Source organism: Seriola aureovittata, chromosome 2 (assembly GCF_021018895.1).
Source record: "Seriola aureovittata isolate HTS-2021-v1 ecotype China chromosome 2, ASM2101889v1, whole genome shotgun sequence".
NCBI lineage: Eukaryota > Metazoa > Chordata > Actinopteri > Carangiformes > Carangidae > Seriola > Seriola aureovittata.
The window spans coordinates 23,172,122-23,196,154 of NC_079365.1; the positions used below are offsets into that span (position 1 = coordinate 23,172,122).

The 24,033-nt window shown below is 39.2% G+C and overlaps 1 protein-coding gene across 3 annotated transcripts in view; it reads left to right on the forward strand.

The window, feature by feature from the left end:
- igsf21a (immunoglobin superfamily, member 21a) overlaps positions 1–24,033 on the forward strand; it is a 164,467-nt gene that overhangs the window by 118,865 nt on the left and 21,569 nt on the right. For all 3 annotated transcript variants that reach the window (XM_056394621.1, XM_056394614.1, XM_056394631.1), the window contains one exon: positions 16,029–16,144. In XM_056394621.1, coding sequence (XP_056250596.1) covers positions 16,029–16,144 — 116 coding nt within the window. The remainder of the gene's footprint in view (positions 1–16,028; positions 16,145–24,033) is intronic.

Genomic DNA, 24,033 nt, shown 5'->3' on the forward strand with positions numbered 1-24,033 from the left:
CATCGCAGAGTGCGTTTTGGCCACGTGTGCGTCACGCTTAAACCCATGAAGAAAACAGCGCAGCAGCAGTTTATTGCCTTATATGATTCTGTTTGAATGCACAGTTTAATTCCTCATTTTAATGTTCACACTAGGAACCATGAAACCACTGTCATCATTTTGACAACTAATTATGTAATACATTGCCCTTGAATCTTTCAGGCTCTTTCAAGAGCCACATTATTAATGCGCAGACTACAGTTATGCATGTGACATCAACATGATAATACTGTAAGCCAGAAGGAAATCAGAGCTTGCACAGCACTAATCTCAAACATTCTGGGCTCTAATGAATCAGCGTCAGTCTCTTTATAACACAAGATTTGTTCTTGGAGCAAGCGGCCCATGAAGCCATCATTGTTTTGACTGCAGCATTTTATATAGAAGTTTCTGTCAATGCCATATTAGGATGTTAATGTGAAATCCCAAATTACTCAGCAGTCAATAGCAGCAGTTGATCTTGTATATTACACTGGAGCAGCCACTGGTAATGTCTTGATGGGCCTGTCAGTCTTTCAATCTCTTATCATTGCAAATGAACCCTACTCTGAATGTACTTAATTTGCCAGTTTCCGTCATCATAACGGCGCGGTATTGTCCTTTTAGAAAAAAGAGATATGGATGGTTGTGCATCACTTATGTGGTTGAGTGACTTTGGGAAATGTTGTGCCTCCTCAGCACTGAGTTGAAATGCAAATAAATCACCTCAGTATTAACAAACCCCTTTTTTTTTTTTTTTTTGACATAGACATAATAAAATGTGAGTGGTTTGCATATGCACATCTGTCAAGTAAATTGTAAATTGTGCTTGAGTTTTCCCAGTGAGATATTACAGTGCCCATTGTGGTGCTATGTCAGACTCCTCTTTTGCATTGATTAGCACATGTCAACGCTGACTCCTTAAGCTTCGCATTGGTCTGAACAAAAATCCCCGCAATTTATTAAATCCAACAATTTCTAAATAGCTCATTTAAAAGCCTCCGAGCAGAAATATGGATTGTTTTGTCAGTAGCGGGCAGGTTCCCTCATCTGAGCTTGATTAAAGAATCGTAGACCACAGACCATTCGTAATTCTGCCATACTAGAAAGTGCTGCTACTTGCTTTTTTCTTACACTGTTGTTTTGAGACAGCAAAATTGTGTTCCCCAATGTTATATCTGTGATGCTGGCCTTGATTTATTGGAGCATCTCCAATATGTGATGCTGACCTTGTCCAGTTTCAGTAAGAAACTTTTCAACACATTTTCAAAATAGTACTCACAAAGATTACATTTGATAAAAGCTTAGTTTATTTTATAGTTTTAACTTTTAATTGTCATGTGAATACTTGTTAATTTAAAACTATTTTGTCCTTATCCAAAACTGAAATTACAATAAAAATGCTAAATTAAGGGCAATTATAAATAATGACAGTAAGAGGGAGAAAGGGATATTTGTTGAGTGTAATCTACAGTTCATTGGGCTGATTGTGGGACACTTTCATATTTAAAGCATACTAATGAAAATTACGTTCTGCACATTTCTCTTCATAACAAGGTCATGACAGTGAATTTGGTTATTCATGTTGCACTCACACTGATGCCAACTGGAGAGATGGAACACACACTGTTCTATTAATTATTCGTGTGTACAAAAAATGATAATGAAAATGATGCTTTATGAGCAGGGTGTTTTTGTCTGGTTTTTTAATATGACTTTCCAACTAGAAGCCCCTCCTGATTACATTACTTAATTATTTACATTATGTAATTATTTTGAGACAAACATGAAATAGGAGAGTTCAAAATTATTTGGATGAGAACTGGATGTTTTGGGGGCTCATGTCCTCCTCTGACTGATCTACACATCTTATGATGCCACACCAGGATGGACAGCCATTCTGTGATATAAGAGTATATAGGCATGTTTTTTTCCTGGCTAAAAGTGAAGCAAATATATTATCTTTATAGTCACCTAGTCTTTATTTAGTAATGATTTTTCTTTTCTTCATGTTGGGAAAAGCCCTGCAGACATTGTTGCACATTTGCACATCTTCTCTGATTTTTTGGGGGCAGGAAAATGGAGGCGAGAACTGAGCCTGAAAATGAGATAATTATGCATACACACAGTCAGTCACATGCGCCTACACATAGGAGCATACTGACTCATACTTGCATCTTGCGTATGTACTGTATGTACTCATGCAAACGCAGAAGTACATGCAAACGCAGAAGTACAATCACACACCCACAATTACAAACACAGTTGTAAAGCCCAGACTGCAGGGTGAATCAGAGCAATCTGGTCATCTTAATTGCTGTGTTCTGTATGGCGAACTAGTGAGGTACTCAAGGAAAACTGTAATCAAAACCTCACGCGGCAGGGTGCTGTGATGAAGTGGCATTCTACATGTGCAGTTAGTTGTGAAGGCATAAAACTGCAAATTCATGACCCTTGAATGCAGTGTGCACCCACCATGAGGTTAGTCCTAGTCTTTTTCTGTGTCTGCGCCTTTTCATATTGAGAGGAACATTGCAGAGAGGTCTGGCCCTGCCTGGGAATATTGGGAAAATGATCATTATACAAAGAATCTGAAGCGGCAGGTGTAGCGCAGCATGGCACAGTTGCTTAACCTGCCTTTAACAAGGGCCACAACACATAAATCAAACAGCAGACCATGACTTTATAGTTCATCCCATTTTTTTGTCCTCATTTTACTTCTATTCTACTACATAATATATGGCTGAATGGAATATTACATAGAATTGCACTATTGCTATGGATGAACAAAACAGGGCACGCATCAGCTCTCAATGAGGCTTTTAGTTTGTCATTGTCACTTTCATAAATGCTTCACACATTTCTCAGCCGGATCTTTCAGTGTTACAATGCTGGACAATTCAATGACTGCCATCACCCTTGGAATGTCAATTAAATTTCTAACTAGTTTAGCAATTAATGGCATCCTTGAAACAAAACCCACCATGTCCTGAAGCAAAAGCTTCAGATTTAATTGAGAATGTTTGCCAATCTGCTGAGTATGAAATAACTCAAGTAGAAAATGGGATTTTTGGCTGCAGTATTATGACAGAATTAGCTGCCAGAGGATGTTTTGACAATTTCTCTGAACTGCCATGTTCAAAGATTCAATTGTCAAAATAGAAAAATGAGAAATTGGTAGGGAACAGTTCATCAGTATGGTGAAAAACACCAAAGATAGAGTGTGTGCTATGGTGTACATATAAAGCACTGGCTATTTGGTAACTTTTTAAAAAGTTTCACAGTAGATTGAGTTAATGGTCAAAAGTTTAGAAGTTGGAAGGTGAAAATAGTGTTTCTTTATGGCACAGAGAGAGGCAACCATCACCAGGAAGTTAGGCATCATTTCTAGTTTGAAAAGAGCCGGTGCACCATGAGAGTTCAATTTATTTTGAAAATGAAAGATGTTTTCAGTCCCTACATAAATCTGATATTTTCTACGGCCAAAATCGGCACCATTGCATTCATGATAATTGAGGATGGGGAGATGTAATATGTCACCATGAAGTAATCAAATGTCATTTCCATCCTAATGGTGGATTTCCATTTGTGTCACATGTAGAAATGCTGAGAGATGTTCAGTGTGTCTTTCATTCATCCACTTTTTGATTTCTTTTTTTTAATATGAGGTCTTTTTAAAGAGCAAAGCTAAAATTACAGTTTTGATGACTGGAACTAGGGATCATGTTTGAAATGTTTCTGACGTGTGAAAAGATTGCAAACAGTTTTTCTTTCTTCTTCGAAGGAAAGACGAGATTTCCACCAGTTATTCAAACCAATTATTCATATCTCATTGGACAAAGTCATTCTCATCAAATCTTTCTACAGCTTAATACATTGTAAATAAGGTGTATTTATCTTGAGCTTCCAATTTGAATCATCGTAGTGTAATGTATGTAATCGCCTCTGAAGCCCAACAAACAAACAAAAAGATAAGATAAACAAAACGGTTTTATTACAAGACAAAGCAGAGAAGAGTGCTTGGATCAACAGGCTAGGTTTAGTCCTTTGAGAAATTAAATCAATTTTGGTTTGTGGATTTTATCTTTTAGTCTGGAGGAATGTGAATATCATTCATAATATTTACTGCTCACAGTAAATATTGAGAGATGCACCACAGTGATGAAGTTTAGAAAAAATGCAGGTGCACCAAGCACAGGGTATCCCTCTTTCCATGATCAGAACAGAACATCAGCAATCCAAACAGCAGGGTTTGGGGCTTCATCCCTCCAAAACTACATTTCCTGAAAACAAGCTAAAATTGTTTATTTGTAAATTTTGCTATTGCTACATTCCTAACGATAGCATTAACAGCTGTTTGCTTGCCAGTCCAAAAGAAACGTTGTGAGGTCAGCATCAAACTTCATTCCTTTACTCTCCACGAGCTGTCTCCAGCGGTGGAAAGCGATGCTAATGTTAACTCTTGTCTTTACTGCTGCTGAAGTTAGCATGCTAACAAGCTAGCCACCGCCCATTTCGCCACTTACCGATAGCGACTCACTGCAGCCTCCAATCTGCCCTGAAGACTCAGCATTGCTCAGAGAGCGTATTATAACCTCTTGTATTATAAAGACAGCGATGGCCGAAGCTCTTGTCAAGCGATAAATACCACCACACAAGAAACCACATTAAGCAGCAGAGAAAACTAAATGAGAGGAAGAATAGATTGGAATAAAACTGGAGAATTGTCTAAACTTGAGTTCTTGAACATAATGAAATGATCTAGCAATCATGAGTCACGTCTGATTATTTGGAGCTGTTAAAGCCCCTGTGAACTATTCATCCATTTCTCTGTAACATCACTTATTCATGACTATGCCAGAGACAATTAAAGTTAATTTTCAGGAAAAAAAACATCCTTAGGTGTTATTCATTAAGAGTTTAACACTCAAACTCTTGCTTGGAACTGCATGGGTGTTTTTGATCAGATTTGATCGACAGTGGTCTGGCAACACGCGCAAACAACCTCACATCTGTCGTCGCTTTTTGGTTCAAGTGTTGCTAAATATTTATTAGTGCGAGGAAATATGTGACTTCATCTTTTTGCAACAGAGCCCTGCTGACTTCAAAACCACTGAAAAGAGCATAGATAAAACAGCACATGCAGAAATCTCTCATGTGAAATAACCAACGCTGTTTCTAACCTTGACAGAAAAGTCTTTAAGTCTTACAGTACAAAACCTCCAAGACATTAATTTGGGATCCACAATGTTTTTTAATTGACTAATCATTTGTATTTACATCTTCTATGGTAGAATATTATAAAACGCAAAATGCATCGTGTTTGAATGAAGACACTCCATGCTCTGCTGTTAAGAAATGTTTACAAAGCTTTGCAAAGTCTGATACTAATAAAGAATAATTTTGCACTTTAAACACCAGTTATCAAGGAACATTCTGCACTGGATAGGGCAACATATGTACCCATACGCAAATGTTATATATGTACACATATTGAATTTCCTTGTATGAAATATATGTACATTTAAAATAAAAAATGTACAAAATAAAATGTAAACATTATAAATGTAATCTATTAGTTATTGTAACATATCTAGCCCATACAGATGTGTATGTTTATGTATATATGCTTACATTGTAGACATATACTACATAGGTGTATATCCATCCCACCTGACAATATATGTTCATATTATGTATAATAATATGTCTCCTTATAGTTGATATGTATGGCAACATCCCTCTTGATATGGGGACATATATTACATTAACATTAGTACATTCTTAATGGGAAAAGTCTCCCATAATTCAGCCTTTACAGTACATGTTCTTAAGTGCAGTTTAACACAACAGAGTAGTAGCAGGTTATTATTCCAGTATAAAGCTACCACATGATTACTGCAGTGCTCTATACATTTTTATGTTACATAGTGCTCACTGACAATTGTGAAAGAAAAGTCCAGCCCCATTAAAAGCTTTAATGTCCTGCACACTGTAATGAACATTGTTGAGACATGCCATCAGCTATAAGTTCCCATTCTTTTCAGAGTGGATTACTCACCAGAAAGAACCCATCAATCAAACGCAACACAAGGGATATTATTCACACATGATGAACCATTTTATCTCTCTAATACGTGAAGTTAGACACTTCAGACATCCGCTTCTGTCCATTTCCCTCAGGAACTGACTGACACGGGAGAACACTGTGTTCTTGGTAGCCGCTTTGCATTTTTTTCTCTTTCTTCATCAAATTTCTTTCAGCCGCAGAACTCATTGTTCACCGAGTACTGACCCGGGTTTAAGGCCTTTTATATGAGGCTGTCTTTTCTTGTGGTCAGCACAGGTGAATATGAAAAAAAAATAGCGCAATAATGGCAGATCAAGAAAGATTCAGACGAACAGTGGTGATTGGCGTGAACAGCTCTGAAAAGCAGTATCTTAAAAGTGAAAATTTGGCATGTAGACTGGGTTGATTTGTCGTGGTTTAAATGGCACAATCCAAGTGTATTTGAGGAGCCAAATGATTTGAATTTTTTTTTTTCTCCAGTTTTGCACGTAAGAACCTGCAACAAGGTTTGCCCATCACCACGAGTGACTGAACGACTTTGTCACATGTCATCTCCTCATCCCCATTATTCATGTTACTTCTGCTGCCAACTATTCAATAAAGGCAAAAATGCCATAAACTTTTGAAGAATCACTGGTAGACTGTTTCAGAAGTGCTCATTAAAGCACAGTCGGGTCAAAATTTGGCAGAGCCTTAAACTTTTAAGTGATAGAAAACATGAAAAGTACAAAATGCTTTCTCTTTATAGGTGTGATTGCATGGAGTATCTCTGTAATGATGTGACATGAGTTGGTGGGTGATTCATACAGTATGGCTCCTGGGCACTTTTTCAGTGAATAGTGCATTTTTTTTGGCATCGTTTTTTGCCAAAAACAGTAGGGAACGAGTGCTCAAGCCCAGATGGAGCATGTTTGAGTTTGTTAAGTTTGTTACGTCTTGGCTGCTAAACCAGGGGAAAAATAAAACGCAGGACAAAAGCGAGGAAGTCACAATAGAATGCTGTTTGGCATAACCAAGAAATCTGCGTTCTGATTTTCACCCTACCCAAAATCCCTTACAAGGGCAGTTTAACATGGCCACCACGCTTCTCTTTTATGTTTTAAATAAAACATTTGGCAGCCTCTGTGTGTGATTTGAGACAGAATAGGAACATACAAATGCAGAAGCGACTGCCAAATTACTTTCTGAGTTCTATTTTAACAGTTGTGTAGCGGCATTTAATTATACAAACACATCATTAATGGAGGTGAATTGTCTCCTGCTCTGACAAAACACAAACACTTGTCTCAAAGACGGCAGCCTGCTACAGGGAAGAGCTGTGTGAACTTCAAAATACTCAATTTGTGAACATGCGAGACAAACCAGAGTTCCATTGCTGATCACCTGCCATTCAAGCCCAAATCATTCACTCAAGATGCCCACTGAGATTTTTTACACGTTCAATCGTCAATTTAGAAACTCGCTGACGAGTCTCCTCACAAGATTAAAAACAGGTGAAATCTTCACGGAGTATGCATTTTCTATTTGGCAAAAAGTCACCTTGAAAATACAGCTATCACACATGTAACACCTCCATAGTGTTACTGGCTGCATTTCAGTAAAATACAACACAGTAATTACATGAATTAACGCCACTATGTGTGATCAGAATATCTATTAACGTGATTACCCACCTTTAATGAGAACTATGAGCTGGATGGGACTATATTATTATGTATAAGGTATTTAAATTGAAATCAGTTGTTTTCTTCAGTTATTTATAGCTCTTAGTCATTCAGTTCACTTTATTTCAGACCGAAAAAGATTTTGAAAAAAAGAAAATCTATGATAGAAAATAAGAAGAGAAAGGCATAAGATAGTCTAAAATAGTATCACTTCAATTAATGATGGCTCTCAGATGTGTTTCATAGATGGGGAAATGATTGCTTTTGTGCTGTGTGCCGGAGTGACGGCAGTTTCGGTATCTGTCACTGATTATCGGAACGGCAAGAGGTTTAGGAGCGCGTTTGCTAAAAATGCAGATGACGCACTGGATCAAATGTATTTTCATCAAGTCTGTGAGAAAATGCAGGGGGGGGGGGGTAAATGCACAGATGGCTTTAAAATGCTGTCAAAGTGTTAAGGATATCATAATATTGCATCAGTATACCATATTTCACACCATAATGAGCAAAACAGATATTATTCATCTATTTCACTAATTAAAAGCTGAATCAGTTTTTTTATTTTACTAAAAAGTATTGTGCAGTTTGCTTAAAAGAATAAACCACAGTGTCCAGAACGGGTTCAGCGTGTAAGGAAATATATTCTGTTGTACTTTTTGCCCATCTTAAAAAAGAGAAACCCTTGGTGCATGGTCACCCATTTGTCTTGGTCATAACTGCCCCATCAACAACCCTTGCATGTCAGCTTGAAATATGAATTCCCCTCCCTGTCCCTGAATCCTGTGTATACTATATCGACATCTGTGGAGCTTGTGGCCGTCTGGCCGCAGGTATTTGATGTAGATTTTCTCTAAGACTTCTTTGGGGATTGTTCATATGGTCTGGGGCCAGAACTGAGAATTGAATGATGGATACTTCACCACTTCAAGTGACTCTCTTTGGCCTCATGTAACTCTACAGCCTCATTTTACCCCTTTGGTCTGTAAATTAAGTGTCATAAAAAGACAAAAAAAAAAAGAAAACAAAAAAACATCACGACTAGGCCTCACAGCCACACTGATCAAGAAGTTTGTCTGTGACGCCCGTGGCACTGGGGACCTTAAAGGTGCATCCGTGTCAATGCCTTCTGAATTACCAAGCTGCCAAAAGGGGGATGGGTGAGGCTGGAGAGGGCTAGAGGTAAAGGGGCCAAATTGTAACAGATTGCCAACCCTAAACCCCTGCCCTTAAGCAAAAAATGGACTTTAGGGATGAGGGTGCCAGTCACAGCATAATTGATGCTGGGCTGGGTACAGGGTAAGTCCCATCTGCCACTGTCTGCTATTTGGGAGACACAAAAAAAAAAAAACAGAGCTTTCCCTTTTGTCCTGTCTCAACTGAGCCTTCAAACTGTGCTGGCAAAATCCCCTCTTCTGTCCCCCTTGTCCTCATTATAAACACAAAGCTGTAAGTCCAAGCCTGGTTTACCCTCAGAGTGCGGCATCCTGGAGAGAGACTGGGGAAAGCCATATACAGCCGTCACATATCATATTTCCTATCATATGGGAACAGAGCAGCAGAAAAAAAAAAAAACAATTGTGTCTAAGTTCCCAAATCGGTGTCTTTAGTGGAAGATCTTTCTGTGTAATTTTCCCCCTACTTTTCGGTGAATGGTATATGAACATGTGAGATGTTCTGAACAGCGGTGTGTATATTAGATCTTCGTGGGTGGTCCATATCTTTCACAGGTAGACTGCAATATTATGTCCACTTGATAGTAGGCCACTTGCTAGACAGCTGTCATCGCTCAGAGAAACATCAGTGAAGCCGTCTGTTTACACAGACAAGAACGCTCCAACGTGTGTCTCACTCTCCGAACAACACACAAACACACACACACACACACACACACACGTCCAAGCACACAGGCATGTAGCATATGTGCTCGCTGCATTTTCAGCAACATTGGTATGATTAATGCACATCAGAACTGGGGAACTTGTTCAATGTGACACAAGCTTTTGTCTCTGTGTGTCATCCCCTTCCTCTTCCTGACAGCCACCCGAGTCCCTCTCTTTCTCTCTCTCTCTCTCTGTCTCTCTCTTACCTACCAGCTACCGCTTGCTGGTTGGCTGGGGCAGGAGGATGCGATATGAGCTGACAGCACAGTAATAATCCATGCAAATTAACAGGGTGGGGTGTAAATGCAAATGCTAAAAGCACAATAGAAAAGTGATTAAAAAGCATTTCGGTGTCTTTTATCTCGCGCTGCCGCTCGTGTTGGGGAATATGGGCTTTCAAAAGGAGCCGACTTAGGTATGGGGGACTTTTTTCCAGTGCTCGTTTCAACATGTCGTTTTTTTTTTTTTTTTTTCTTCCCTCTTGAGAGGACTTAACTTTGATTGTTTTTTTCCAGCTGCCTTCTATCTACCCCACTGCCACAATCATAGCCCATCCAACTGTGTGACTTCTCAAAATAAGGGATATAAGCTCTTTGGCAGTGTTTTATGTTTCACTCAGCTTAACTCACTCTGGAATGCATGTATGTCACTCCCACTCACAAGAAGTAACTACATACACAAACTGCTTCCCATGCATATGTATGTGAATATATACAAACATGAATTTACATATACCTCTCTGTGAGGAACAATCTTTGAGCCTTTGAGCAGAAATGAAGTAGCAGTGGGGCATGTGTTGGGTGCATTGCCAAGAGCTGGCAGTGTACATTTTTTTTTTTTCTTTTTTGATGCCAGAATCATGTCCTCAAGCCTACAAGTAAAGTTGAGATCACAGGAATGGCTCAGGAATGAACCCATCAACTTCTATCCCAGACTCCACTGAGATGGATATTAGGTGAAAGAGTCAATTAACATTTTGAATTTCCGGTTGCTTAACCTGCAGCGGTGTGCCACGGGTATTTATGTGTACACTCCTCACGTTTAACCTCTTACTTACGCCTTTGTGTTTGGGACCAATCACAAATAGGCGCAGCTGAGCTATACGCAGCCTTAGTCTGAAGTTTCCAATGTCACTCTGAAAGAGGTTTGTTTTCACCTTGAACATGTAATTGAATGGTACACTAAACGTACATGAATTAGTCTTGGTGGCATTGGTGGCGAGCCGTATAGACAACTGAATGAGTTATGGAAACACAAAAGGAAAAGGACAACACATCTCATATGGCACAAGGTGAAGTGGCTGGGTGGTGCCGTGAAGATGCTCTTCAGCTGGAGTAAACAGACTGAAGCAAATGTGTGGCCTAGCGTTAGCTTATGCTCTGCACAAGTGTCTCTGAGCAAGTGTATCCTTTGGCAGCTGTAAGGATGCAGAGTTGTAGCGGGCCCTGACCTCTGACCCCTCTGTGAAGGGGGACTCAAAGAGAAAAGTGTCTCTAAGGGTTAATACAAATATCATACTACAAGAGGCAGTATACAGAGTCTTGTGAAATGTGCTACATCACCTTAACGCATGGTGTTTTCTAGCCTCTTCTCTCCCTCCACTTGTGTTCTCTCTGTGATATTTTTCAGTGGCGCTAAGCGGGAGGAAATACTTCTTACATGTTCTTTGGAGTCCACTTGTGTCCCTTTCGGCATGCACTATAATTTCCAATTTCAACTCTAAAGAACCTCTTCACATTCAGACATGAAATTGTGTTGCATATTGATGACACTGTGTCACCTCGAGGCCCTCTTTCAATGCAGTTTGAAATATACGACCTTGTACCCAGAATGCATGAGGGTATAAGAGGCTGTGGTTCTTGCTGTATTCACTGTACCTGCTTCAGAGAAGTCAAATCCAGCGGTGCATTTTGAATAGGAAATGAAAATAAATCCAAATAAACGGCCCTCCTTACAGATGTTTATGAAATTTAGTGTTTGAAAGCTTTATTAGAAGCTAACGTCTGCAGTGGAGCGTTCAGAACCAATGTTCTTTTGTGACTAAATGGCACGCATCCACACAGGACAGTTGGTGACTCAAGCACAAGTCGTGCATAAAAGCTAATATGCAGTAAACAAAGAAAAAAATAAAAGCAGCAATAGCAGGCAGTCGTAAGCTGTCTGAAATTGAAAACTTTGGCTAAATGACTGCACTAATGTTCCTTTTGTGATTGCTATTTGAATTGACTTCTAGTTTAATTTTGGGACAAAGATTAGCTGCTGCTTAGGTATGCCAGCTTTCACCTGTAGAGGAATCAGGTCATTTGAAACTAAATCTATAATGTCATTTTTAAGATTACTGCAGTACAATGAAACTTTATTTTGGTGTTCAACCTTTTTCTGTACCCACTTATCCTGGTGAGGAACACGGGGGACTGGAGCCTATACCCCAGCATGCATATAGGTCTCCAGTCTATCATTGGGCTAACACAAACCAATGCTTACCTACAGGCAATTTAGATGTGCAATAATGCAAATGTCATAAGTTCACTTCTTGTTATGTACACGATCCAAAACCATTTGTCAAGAAAGTGATCCACCTAATCCACCAGTGGTTGTGTTAATAGCACACACAATCACCATTTATCTTGGTGAAACCGTTCTAAATTCATACTGATTACTTTGGGACCCTTGGGTTCAAAAAAAAAAAAAAACAAAAAAAAAAACAAATACAGCTTCATCAAATACTTACCACTGAATTACTGTCAGTGCAAGTAAGCCGAGTATGACCTTGGTGCCTTCTCTTTGCCTTCCTCCCCACACACACACACACAGACACCACCTTCCTCCACTATAAATAAACCCCCAGAGATGTGGACTCGAGGCCAGGTTGCTTAGTACAAGGGGATGTTGGGAGTGTTTCTTGTGAGTCCAGCTGTCTCCAGAGCTCTAAATCCCTTAATTATGAGACCCAGGAAAGCAGTCTCTTGGGAGCATTAAACGTGCTCCTGTTCTGCACATTCTCCAATCCCATTTGCAGGTTTTTTTTTTTTTTTTTTTTCTTTCTTTTCTTTTTCTTCTTTGGAAAGATAGCAAGGTAATGGTGCTTGAGGATATAGAAGAAGGAGGTGGTAAACGAGAGATGGAGAGAGCGAGAGAGAGAGAGAGAGAGAGAGAGATCATTATTGATGTAACTGGCACAGTAGTGCTACCAGGGACCAAGTAAATGCTTTTAATGCAGCGGTGTACAAGTGCGCTCTGAACATTGGAAAAAGAACTAGTGCCTCATGGGACCACTGAGCTCACATTTTTACATATTTGCAGTGTCCTGCTTTTAATAATATTATGGAGTATAGCCAGCAGTTCATACAGTACGTGTTTGGCAAAGGTATCTCAGGATTTCTTTCTTAAGACCAAACCGTGTTATTGTCAGGTGAAAAGCTGAAAGGTTTCAGGAAGTTATAGCTTGATAAATCTTTATTCCAATAACCTTTGAAAGAGAACATGAGCCCACAAGGTTTGAGAAATTGCTCAGCATAAAGAGGAAGATATATCCCTTAAAGCACATAGTGGGATATATAAAATCTTTGTTTTGATCTCTCAAGACCCAAAGCAAAAACATACATTGGCCAAAAGATTTAAATCAATTCTAATGAAAAAAAAATGTGTGTGTCAATCAGAATGCCAGGGATGCAGCCGAAAAGACATTTGCCTTTACACCATGTAGCTGTGCAGTTTTCATTATGTAAAGGAAACGGAGAGATGCTGCGGAGAGGATTTTGAATTTTTATATCTGTACTCGAATCTTTTGACTCTTTAAGAAAACCACCAGAAGAATGTCAAAGATATTGACATTTCTTACTTTTTTCTAAAAGTTTCTTTGCTTTTTTTTTTTTTTTTCAATTTCCCCAAGACTTCTACATATTGTTTCAGTAAACTTGACTGTGGTGACTTTTTCACATTTCAATTCATAACTTTCTCCGTCCCTGTTCGGTATGAGCACTATATCAGCATCAACGTACAAGACAGTAACCTTGTCAAGTGAGAAATTTAATTATTTATGTGCTGTTTTCAAATGACTGGTATGCAGGCCTCAGTAAGCGTTTGCACCGAGAGGCAGACGCCCCCATTTAACATACCCAGCAGACAGCTTAAAAACAACCAACTGCAGCACACCAAAAAAAAAAAAAACAAGGGAAAAAATTTAGCTCAACCTTAACAAGTGGGCGAAGAGAGAGCTGCAATTAAATGAGGTATGAAAGGCTTAGACTCCATCGCCATCATCACAGAAAACATCTTAATCCTACACTGGGGCTGTCGTGTTGCTCCTCACTGTAGGTCCTGGTTTTAATCATGTCAAATACCTCACCAAGGCTTACTCCCGTCTTTTCCTTTGACTCCCATTAGGGGGGGCCCCCGACCAACCCCCACCCACAGGGTAGAAAACAATAGAGCATCAGGATCAATATGCAGCTCCCCAGAACTAACTTGACTGTGAGGAATTCTTTATCTGCATTTACAAGGTTGTGTTAGTGATTTCATTCTAACTAAACAAAGCATCTTGTTACTACCGCTTTGAAGAAGTACTTGTCTGGGGATTATCAATACTTATCAGTCAAGTGTAAACTTTGCGATTTGACAGTAATTATTTTTAATCTAATGAGATTGGATTCTGTGAGCTTAGCTTTGTGTAAATTAAATGTGTGTGTTTGGCTCAGTGTGTTTAAAAACTGCAGATTGCTGCAAAAGTCTCGCTCCCTCTTTGCGTTCACAGCCGCTAATATTGTGAAAACGAATCATAATTTTTAACTGCATTGAACAGCAGCACTTGAAGAACTTTAAAAACTGACAGTGGTGCTGTTAATATATGTACTGGACTTCAGCAAGCTTTTACAAAGTGGTGTATAATGCCGTTTTATGGAATAGACCAATCAATATCATCTATAAAGTTAGATTGTTTTTTTTTTTATCGTCTCTGCATATTAGAGCAACGTCACCAGAGGCATTTCGGCACTTGACACGGCTTCTGTGTCGAGCACTGGAGCGTGATTGGTCAGGAACAGGCACCTCTGACAGCTTATCATATGCCAGGTTGAGACAGGCTTGTCAGTAAGATAATGGAATGTTCTAAGGTTAATTTACAACCATATGAATCCCATCAATAAGCAATTAAGAGGTGCGGAAACACGGAGGCGCCCAGGCCAGCAGCTGAAACCCCCACCAACCCCCACCTGCTTTTAATCAATTAATTGCTGTGACATGTCGGTTTAAAACCGCTTGATGGATTTAGACATAAAAGTGACGCATGGACCTTTCTTATTGCCGTATCTCTCTTAAAGCGCGGCTCTTGCATTCAGAAGATTCAGAAGTAACTTTCCTTCTCTCACCTCACGCAGTCATTGACAGATTTCACAAACGCTCCTCACTCTGATTGGAGCTCAACTGAAGTATTCTTAAAACATTGCACTGCCAAATCTGGAGGGAGCTAATATGCCATACAACTATTCAGTGCCTATGCACGACGGTGCAAGAAAAAAGCCTCACAGAGAGAAGGCATGTAGATATGCGGAATACATGAAAATCTCATCTGCATTTTAAAACCACCTCAGCCAGTGTTTTGAAAAAGTGCCTCATCAAAATTCATCTAGTCCTCGTGCAGCTGGCCATCATCTGCTGCAGTGTCATCGGTTAAAACTTGCTTGTTGATATTTGATATCCCCCGAATCAGGTCTATGAAGTGTTCGCGTTCGTATTTAAGCCGCTGTACACGGGACTACAGCCACTGCATGTTGAACAGCTGATTTACCGGGGGATGTTGGGAGATTTCCATTCATCACCTCCTCCTTCTCCTCCCAGTGCTGCTCTATAATGCTGTGAAGTCTCGCTCACATGTTTTCCCTTTACGCTACCATGACATACTTGGTGGGATCCCTAGAGAGATTCAGACAGAGGGGTTAGTGATAAGATATGTATGAGATTTTCTACCTTATCAGCCTCATCCGACTCACATGCGCCCTGGGGAGTTTGAACATACTGTCCCAACCATTCAGTTACCATTTTAAGTGGAGATTCTCTCAGCGGGTTCTTGCTTTCTTTTGAAAATAGATAAGGTGGATAAGATAAAGCAGGTCTGAGGATTTGTTTTAGTCGGTTTTATTTTAAACATCTGCGCACAACAGCATTGCTCTTCCTCTGCTCTCACTTTCTTGTTCTTTGCTCTGCTGTCACTGTTGCCAATGCTCCATCTATACGTACAACCCGAAGAAGACACTTCATCACAAAATAACTCCTGGAATGCACCGAGCAAGGGGAAGCGGATGTTTTCCAGCGGCTTCAGAATATCTGAGGTTGCATTTTGTGTCTATCAAATGTGTGTGGGGATGTTGTTTCACAGAGCTTTTGTCCTGTCCTCAACAGCACCTCCAAACAACATATCGGTGGTGGCAGAGAATACTCCAGCCCCATTCAGTCGATACCAAGCCCAGAATTTCACTCTCGTCTGCACCGCAAAGGGAGGGAAACCGGCCCCATCGGTGAGTTGCTGTTGCAGATACGTACGCCATGCTGCTTGTCCATGAGGGATCTGACTTTACAGCAGAAAGATCCCTGTTGTTTACAGAGGAAAAGAATGTGCACAGCACGTGTTTTTTGGTTTTTTTTTAGATATCGGCACACAGGCCAGTAGGAGTCATAAATGTTTTTGGATATTCCAGTAAAAACACTCTGACAACAGCATAATCCTCGACCCATAGATATCCACTCCAAGTTCCACTCAGTTAGTGTATTCTTGCAGTCATTTAAAGTAGCTGTCACCAATACTCCTGTTGCCTTCATTACAGATTGACCTGTGATTGATTACCAGCACTAATTTAGTCATGCAATGTAGTCATTAAAAAGGTAGATCAGATTTAGGAAACAGACACATTAGTGTTATTGATGGTCACATTCAGGGTGATTAATCTAATCATAGTGACATGACGGTAATGATCGCACACAGAAGTCTGACTGTACACTCTCACACACATGCACATGCAGGAACACACCAGTGTGCACATGCAATCTAGCACACATACGTGTACATGCCCTATTTTTTCTCAACTTTTTGAAGTAAAGGCAAATATCTGAAGCATATGCTCCTTTGTTTGGTGGCATATGAGCTTATGGACGCTGTTTGAGAGCAGCCGCTCGCTGTTTGTTCCCACCGGGTCATTAATCATTGTCCATGGGTGTATGGTAATAGACTCCAGACCCTGAGCACGCCTATCTCCTGCAATTATGAGCCCAGTGAGAGGTGAATACAAGGTGAATATGATTTCCGCCTCTCAGGTGCTTCCTGGTTGATGGTGTGAGGAGTGAGGTTCCCCCCCCTGTTGTGATTTCACAGGGAGCCTTAAGCCATTAAAGCTCAGCACTGCTGGATCCTTTTTTCGAGGCTTAATGGAGGAAGGGAGATCTGAGAGGTTTCAGCTGGTCAGTAAGCCCCGGACGTTCTCTGTGTCACTGGCCAAGTCACATTTCTGATAATTAGATTTGTCATTGACTCAGCAAGGAAATGATCTAAATCACTGACTTGACATAATAAGAAAAATTTATAGTTGCAGATTCAGGAAAAAAATGCATCAGTATAAAACATACTGAAAGGTTTAGACATTGCTATAGAATGCATAGAAACATTTCTCTGCAAAGACAGTTTAAGGTAATTTTAATTCAGCAGTTTTATCACTTAAGAGTGGTACTACACATCAATGCAATCTAAAGAAGCAATTTATTTCATTCACTAAACCACAAAGCTGTCCTTTCATTGTTAAATAGAATAGTATTGTTAACAGAAATCTAAGAAAATAGACAAACGATCAAGTGTCATTCAAGCAGAGAGAAGGAAAGCAAAGTAAAGCAGATTTAGTGACGTACTGAACACGGTGTAGGTGATGGAAATGGTGGAATGAGGAAATAGCAAGTTGACAAGGCATTGCAAGTGTTGCACATTTAACATTTTAACATTTTTAGTGTAAGAAAGGTAGCATGCTGTATTGTAAGACAAAGCAATAGAAAGACATGACAGCTGCAGGATCAGTGAAAGTGGCAGTAATGGAGAAAAAGCATGGAATTAATTAAAAATAATGAACTATGCGGGTTGTCTGTGTATCAGACAGGAGAGTACAGATATTCTGAACTTTTATCACAGTAGATTTTTCTTTTCACCATTGAGATCCAGCCTCCAGACAAAGCCGTTTTGAAACAAAATACATTTACTGGAGTTTCTGGACAGTAATCTTAGAGGAAACACTGAACCCAATATCTTCCTAAATATAACAAGACATATCTCCTATCTTCAGATTGGCTTATTATATTACTAAAGTGGTTTTTGGAACCAATTGTATTTTACCAGAGAAACAGAGACAACACTGTTACACTTTTAAAAAATCCTGCACACCCACACAGGTGTTCTCAGTTATTCTGTTTGAGTTTGGGTGGAGCTCCATTCTGCTGAAAGTTAGCCAAAGTCAGAAAACTTCATATATTGTTTTTTTTTTGTTTTGTTTTTTTTTTTGTTTTTTTTGGGGTTGTTCTACCCTGGCAGAAAGAAAACTAACAGGAGAGTCAGGTGTTAGTCAAACACAGTTTGCTCAAACCCACACAGTCCTGAGAAGAGGTTTAATCAGCCAATATAAGCAATATAACACATGTGTGTGAAGGGCCTGTTATGTTCCCGGTGCTGTACCAGGATGGAAATGATTTGCTAAAATTATATTCATGATTCATTGTGTGAGCGAGAAAAACTATTGGAGGAAAATTTACTTCCACACCTTGCACGTTGTGCATGGAAGATGACTAATTTCAGCCTCATGCTACATCCTATAGGCAAACAGACACTGTGTTTACACCGAAATGACGCGAGATCTGAAGTCAAGTCTGCCCGACCCACAGAAAGTGAAAAAGAAATCGCTTCCAACTTGGAAAGCTGCATTGCATCTGCGGGGAGTTGATCACGGCCTGTCAAATTTGCTGTATACTGTTGGACTAAATCAAAACCCAGTAAACAAACTCTGACAGGTTTCATGGATAGATTTTTAGAAGTATAGTCTCACCAGGCTCCCCAGTCCTGCAAACTTTCAACACTTTAATCTCCTTTGAGATCTTATACCGTGGTCCACAGTCAGTAGCGGGAAATATTCATTTGTAAATGACATGGAAAAAAGTTCAGTCCTCGGAGAAGTAGCTTACTTTCATATTTGTGTTTGGTATATTCTCTGTGCTCGGTCGTCTAAGTTGTTACTCTTATATCACAGCGGGTTATCTCTGTAGCAAACTGTGTTTAGACGTTAAATGTGGTCAAATGATCTGTTGAATTTTGGCGTACCAAGTATATTTATTGTGAAATAATGAAAGCAACACTTCTAGTTACTGTCAAGTAATAACCAGCGGCAAAAAGGACGGTTACAAGTTAACAATTCACTGTTGTGATGATATTCTTAATTATTATATGGTCGGCATATTAGTACAGTTGACTTGATCCCCATTCAGTTTTGAGAATGAGCACAAATATTACATTTAAACTGTGACCATTTGTTCTATTTATGCTGTTGTCCATGGTCATGCTGCATAACAAAACCTCATTATTAGGTTTGTAAGTATTTGCTTGAATGTTGCTGCTTTGGCCCAGTTATGTGACTGCAACTTCAAACGGCTCCCTTTCCTTTTTGATGAAACTCATTTAGTTTTCGTCGGTGCTGCCCGGGGGCTTGTTGCAAAATGAGCTGTTGTCAGCTCTATTTTCAATGTCATATCATTGCAAGCCTGCTCTCAATAGTGACTCACAACTTACAAAGAAATTGGGCTGATTTACTGAGGCAGTGTTTAAAAGCTGCTAGATATGACCATTGTTTGGTATTTCTCTCACTAAATTATCTTTCATTCTGGTACCTCAGATTCTGAAATGAAATGAATTGATCCCTCAACAGACAGAATATAAAGATTGTCCTGCATGTAAAATGTGTTCATGGATTTAAGGTCAAAGAAATTCTATATCTACATTATTTTCGGTCCTGCAGCATGTGATTGTGTTTCATATCTTCAGCCATTCTTTATCAAAATGAGGTTTACAAGAGATACAGAGTGAATGTTGAAACTGACATTGGTTTACTGAAAGGTCAAATAAATCATTTTTTCAGGGCATTTTTATGCCTTTATTTGACAGGGATAGTGAGGACGGACAGGAAACGTGGGGAAATACTTTTTGTTTGCCAGGGAGCAGCGGAAACTATGTTGATGTTGTGAATCACCTTTTAAGCACACATAACTTCTGCCATTAGAGGTCTCTCAATCAAAACAATAACAAAAGACGGCGTTGAGTGACGTCATGAAATAGCTTGAGATCATGGGAGTTCACCACCATAACTGTAAGCTTCCCCCAGTTTGGATGCCTTCAGTATCAGTCGTTCAGTAGGTTTTTACTGGGAGCCGAATTATCCACAGAGGTCTCCTCCTCTCCAAGACAAACAGACCAGGGGATTTAAACTGATAGAAAAACTGAATAAAGCAGTTTCACTTTAAAAATTTGTGATTCACTAATGCAGTTCAGCTGACACAGGATGTCTCCAGCAGCTGGCGGCTGAGCCGTCTAACATTTGCTTGGCTTTTTTCTCTGATAACTTAAGATCCAGACGTCCGATCACTAAAATCCTTCATGTGGTTATCATATATAGTTGAAAACTACCAAGGTGTAAAAATTGTATTACACAGGCAGGCAACCACAACACCGCAGATGCACATAGGGGACATGACGTCCAAATGAAATGGACCATTGCAATGATTAAAATCACGTATTTCTTTAGGTTTGAGAATTGCTGAAAACATTTGGGATGATGGAAGTGCACAACTCAAAAACAGGTCAACAATAACATAGGTCTAGTCATTTTTAGACATGTTAATGTGGAAAAGTTACATATTATAACTTTAAGTTAATACTTGTTAGCAAACAGTTGCTTATTTACACAACCAGCTATTATTGAGCAACACTATCATTCATTTGGGGTCATGTCTCTGATCACCTAATGAATGTAAGTCACTACAAACTACCTCTTTAACACAGACACCTTTTTTTCACATTGTCATTTGACATATTGATATTATACTAATAGACTCTTTACAAATTAGGTCATGTTAATGTAATTACACTCACATTCGATTTATTCTTATTTTATTTATCACAGTTCTATTTCCTGTGCCATGCCCGGCCCTCTCATGGCAAGCCGTGATTAGACCATGGCTGCTGTTAGAGAGGAGAGAAATAGGTAGGAAAGACAAAGAGCTTCTGATTATTCTGCAGATCAGCCTGAATCCCTGCAAGTAATTAAAACAAAACAGCCGCTGAGGCTAAACAATGTTTGTGCTGTAAATGTTATTTTTATCATCACATTTTCACATAAATTGTCTTGTATTTTAATATTTAAAAATAAGTGATGTTAAATTAACAGATAAAAAAAACACAAACAAACAAAAAAATTAAAAAAAAATGAAAATAATGAGCTAACATCAAAAAATGGGAGCAAGAGTGGAGAGAAAAGTGAGAGAGAGAGAGAGAGAAAACTCTGCATCAGCATGTAAAACTCTTATAGCTACTTCACTCTCATTCTCTACCTGAGCTTTATGGACAGAACAAATGAGTCTTACCTCTTACGCTACACTTTAAGCACATAAACATGCTGCCACAGTCATATTTTGGCTCTGCTGTGTTGAAACCATAGTGTCAGAGATCACAACAGCCTTAAACTTGTCTCACTGTGGAGCAATGAGTGCTTTTATACAACATTAAATGCAACATTTCTTTCATCCTAAACAGGGACATAAGCTTTGTGTTTGTTTAGATAAATTTGCTTTGGCTCTCCACAAAGAAAAGATGACGTTGCTATGCAACATCCTTTTTGCATCCTTCCAGCATCCAGTGTAATGTCTGACACTTAATTCTGGCTTAGTGTGGACGTTTGAAAACCTTAAAGTTCATACAACATTCCTGCTGTTGCATGTCTACTTACACTAATATTAAAATCAGTTTTAGAATTCCTCTACTGTTCCTTCTTCAGGCTCATTATGTTCTTTTTTTATTGGTTCTTCAAATGTCACAACAGGATTGAATAAAAAATTTACATGCAGGATGCACAGCCAGTGATGTTAAATGGTTTGGGTTTTTCTCTTTTTCCTTTCCTAACAAAGGAAGACACTTAACAGGTGACAGCATTTGAAATTTGTTTTAGCATTTAATTAAAGCAGTAGCCTGGTTCCAGGCCTCTGACTCACCGCACACATCTATTATTTGCTCAGATGTTCAAATAGATCTGCTGTTGTCCTCATTGCCTACAGTTTCTCCCTGTATATAAAGCTAGCTACATAGCTAGCTAGCTAGTGACAAATAGCAACTAAAATAACTATTGTTAAATAATAGTTTTTCAAATTATGTGAAAAATGTTCCTATAGCAGCTGCTGCCACAGCGTCCATTTTGGGTCAAATGGCTGGGTCAAAACAAATTAAATACCAAAACATTTTAGAGATGGTATAATCACAAATGGTGCACTCTGATTTGATGTGTTGTGATTTATGATTTTGAGAAACATGCATTTTCCATGGCCCTGCATTCTTAAACATGCCTCAAATTATCTATCCTCTGCACATGTCACTGAAATAATGTGTCTCATTTTTTATCCTGTCATCCTTGCGTCATAAAATGTAATGCTAAATTGGCCTAGCAGAGTAGTGTAGCGGTATATTTTGTATCTTGTTCTATAATTTACTGTAATATACATTAGATTCACCATATTTACACATGATCCTGCTGTGTGAAGTTTACTTCCATTACATCATTACATAAATTCTGTGTCTTGAAGTTTATAGTTTTTGGAAATACCCAACATGCCAAATTCCCCCAGTGCTGCTTTGACAGAGCTGTATATAATGGACTGCATGTGTTAAAAATGTCTGGTATTATGTTTCAAGATCTGTCAGTATCTGATGCCACTGAAGCAAGCTGGTGACGTATCAATAATAGCTCCCCAGTGCAACTCATTAGAACATCCTCAGAGTACAAGCAAGCACTGATTGAAAAGAGGAAAGATAATGACAGTTAATAATAAGAAGGAAAGCTGATTAAGTCATGGTCAGGATCCTTCTCTCTGCCTCTCTCCTCTTTCTCTCCCCTTTTCTCTTGGTTCTTCTCTTTCACTGATTCATTCTGTCACCATGAAAATTACCGCCTTGTCCTTTTGACACCGCCATGATTAATTGCAGCAGCACAAAGGTGTATATGGACCAATGCATGATTGTTACATTTTCAGGAAAAAGGTTTCGGATTTAAGATGTTGGTGAGGTGGGGGAGGCTTGGCAGTGTGCAGAGTGCAGGTGCTTTCATCCCTGTCTATTCACAGGGAAAATGCAAAAACCCTTCTCATGCCATCCCAGCTTAATTTCACCACTGCCATGGCATTGTGTATGGGCTACTGCTTAGAATTACATCTCTCCTTTTTTTCTGTGCTAATTCATTTCAGAATGAAGTAAGTGGTTTGTGTCTGGTTTCATTGTCTGCACATATTGGACTATGAAGTATTTGGGGATTTATAACAGAGGCGTGATTGATAATCACTTTATTCCGTGCAGTAACACAGTCTGTAAGAGAACAATACAACAGCAATGCCAAAAACACTCAGAAATCCCCTTTTACATGAGAGCAAGCACGACTTTCCGAGTCCGACAGCAGCACAACGTAATACCTAACAAGCCAATTAGTTGATTAAAGACAATATAGCCATTTTGCACCTTCCTCTGTGTGCTTGCTAAACTACAAATGTGCTGTTCCTGAGAGGACACGTTTGGAAATTTCAAGATTCAAACAAAGAATTTCAAACCAACTTAAAGGACAAGAAATAGCACTGTCCAATAACCATTTTTGTTTTATTGTACGACATAAAAAAAAAAACCATCTCTTTTATGAATACACAGTGGATGCCTGATAATCGAGTGAAAGGCAACTCATCTAAAGCAGTACCCAACAAAAGTGCCCATGTCATTTTGTGAAATGCAACCATTTATTAGAGACATGTATCATAGTGAGAGACACCCTCAGTGTTATTTTGGCAGCTTTATAATCACTTGTCGAAAAAAAAAATTGATTCAGTGTTTGCTTCCCCATTTGGACAGAATAAAAGAAGTGATGTTTCCTGTTATCTCTGCCTGTCAAACAAGGAAAAGTGGGAAATGAGATTTTAGCAAATTTGTAGGTAGCTTAAAGGAATACAGACCCAGTTTAAAGTAATGAGAGCTGTCTCCTTAGTTGTGCTTAGATTTTAAGATGAATTGCAGATTGGTTCGTATTAATATTTACAAAGATACGGGGTCCTGGCGGCTCATTTTGTTGTCACGCGCAGCACGCCA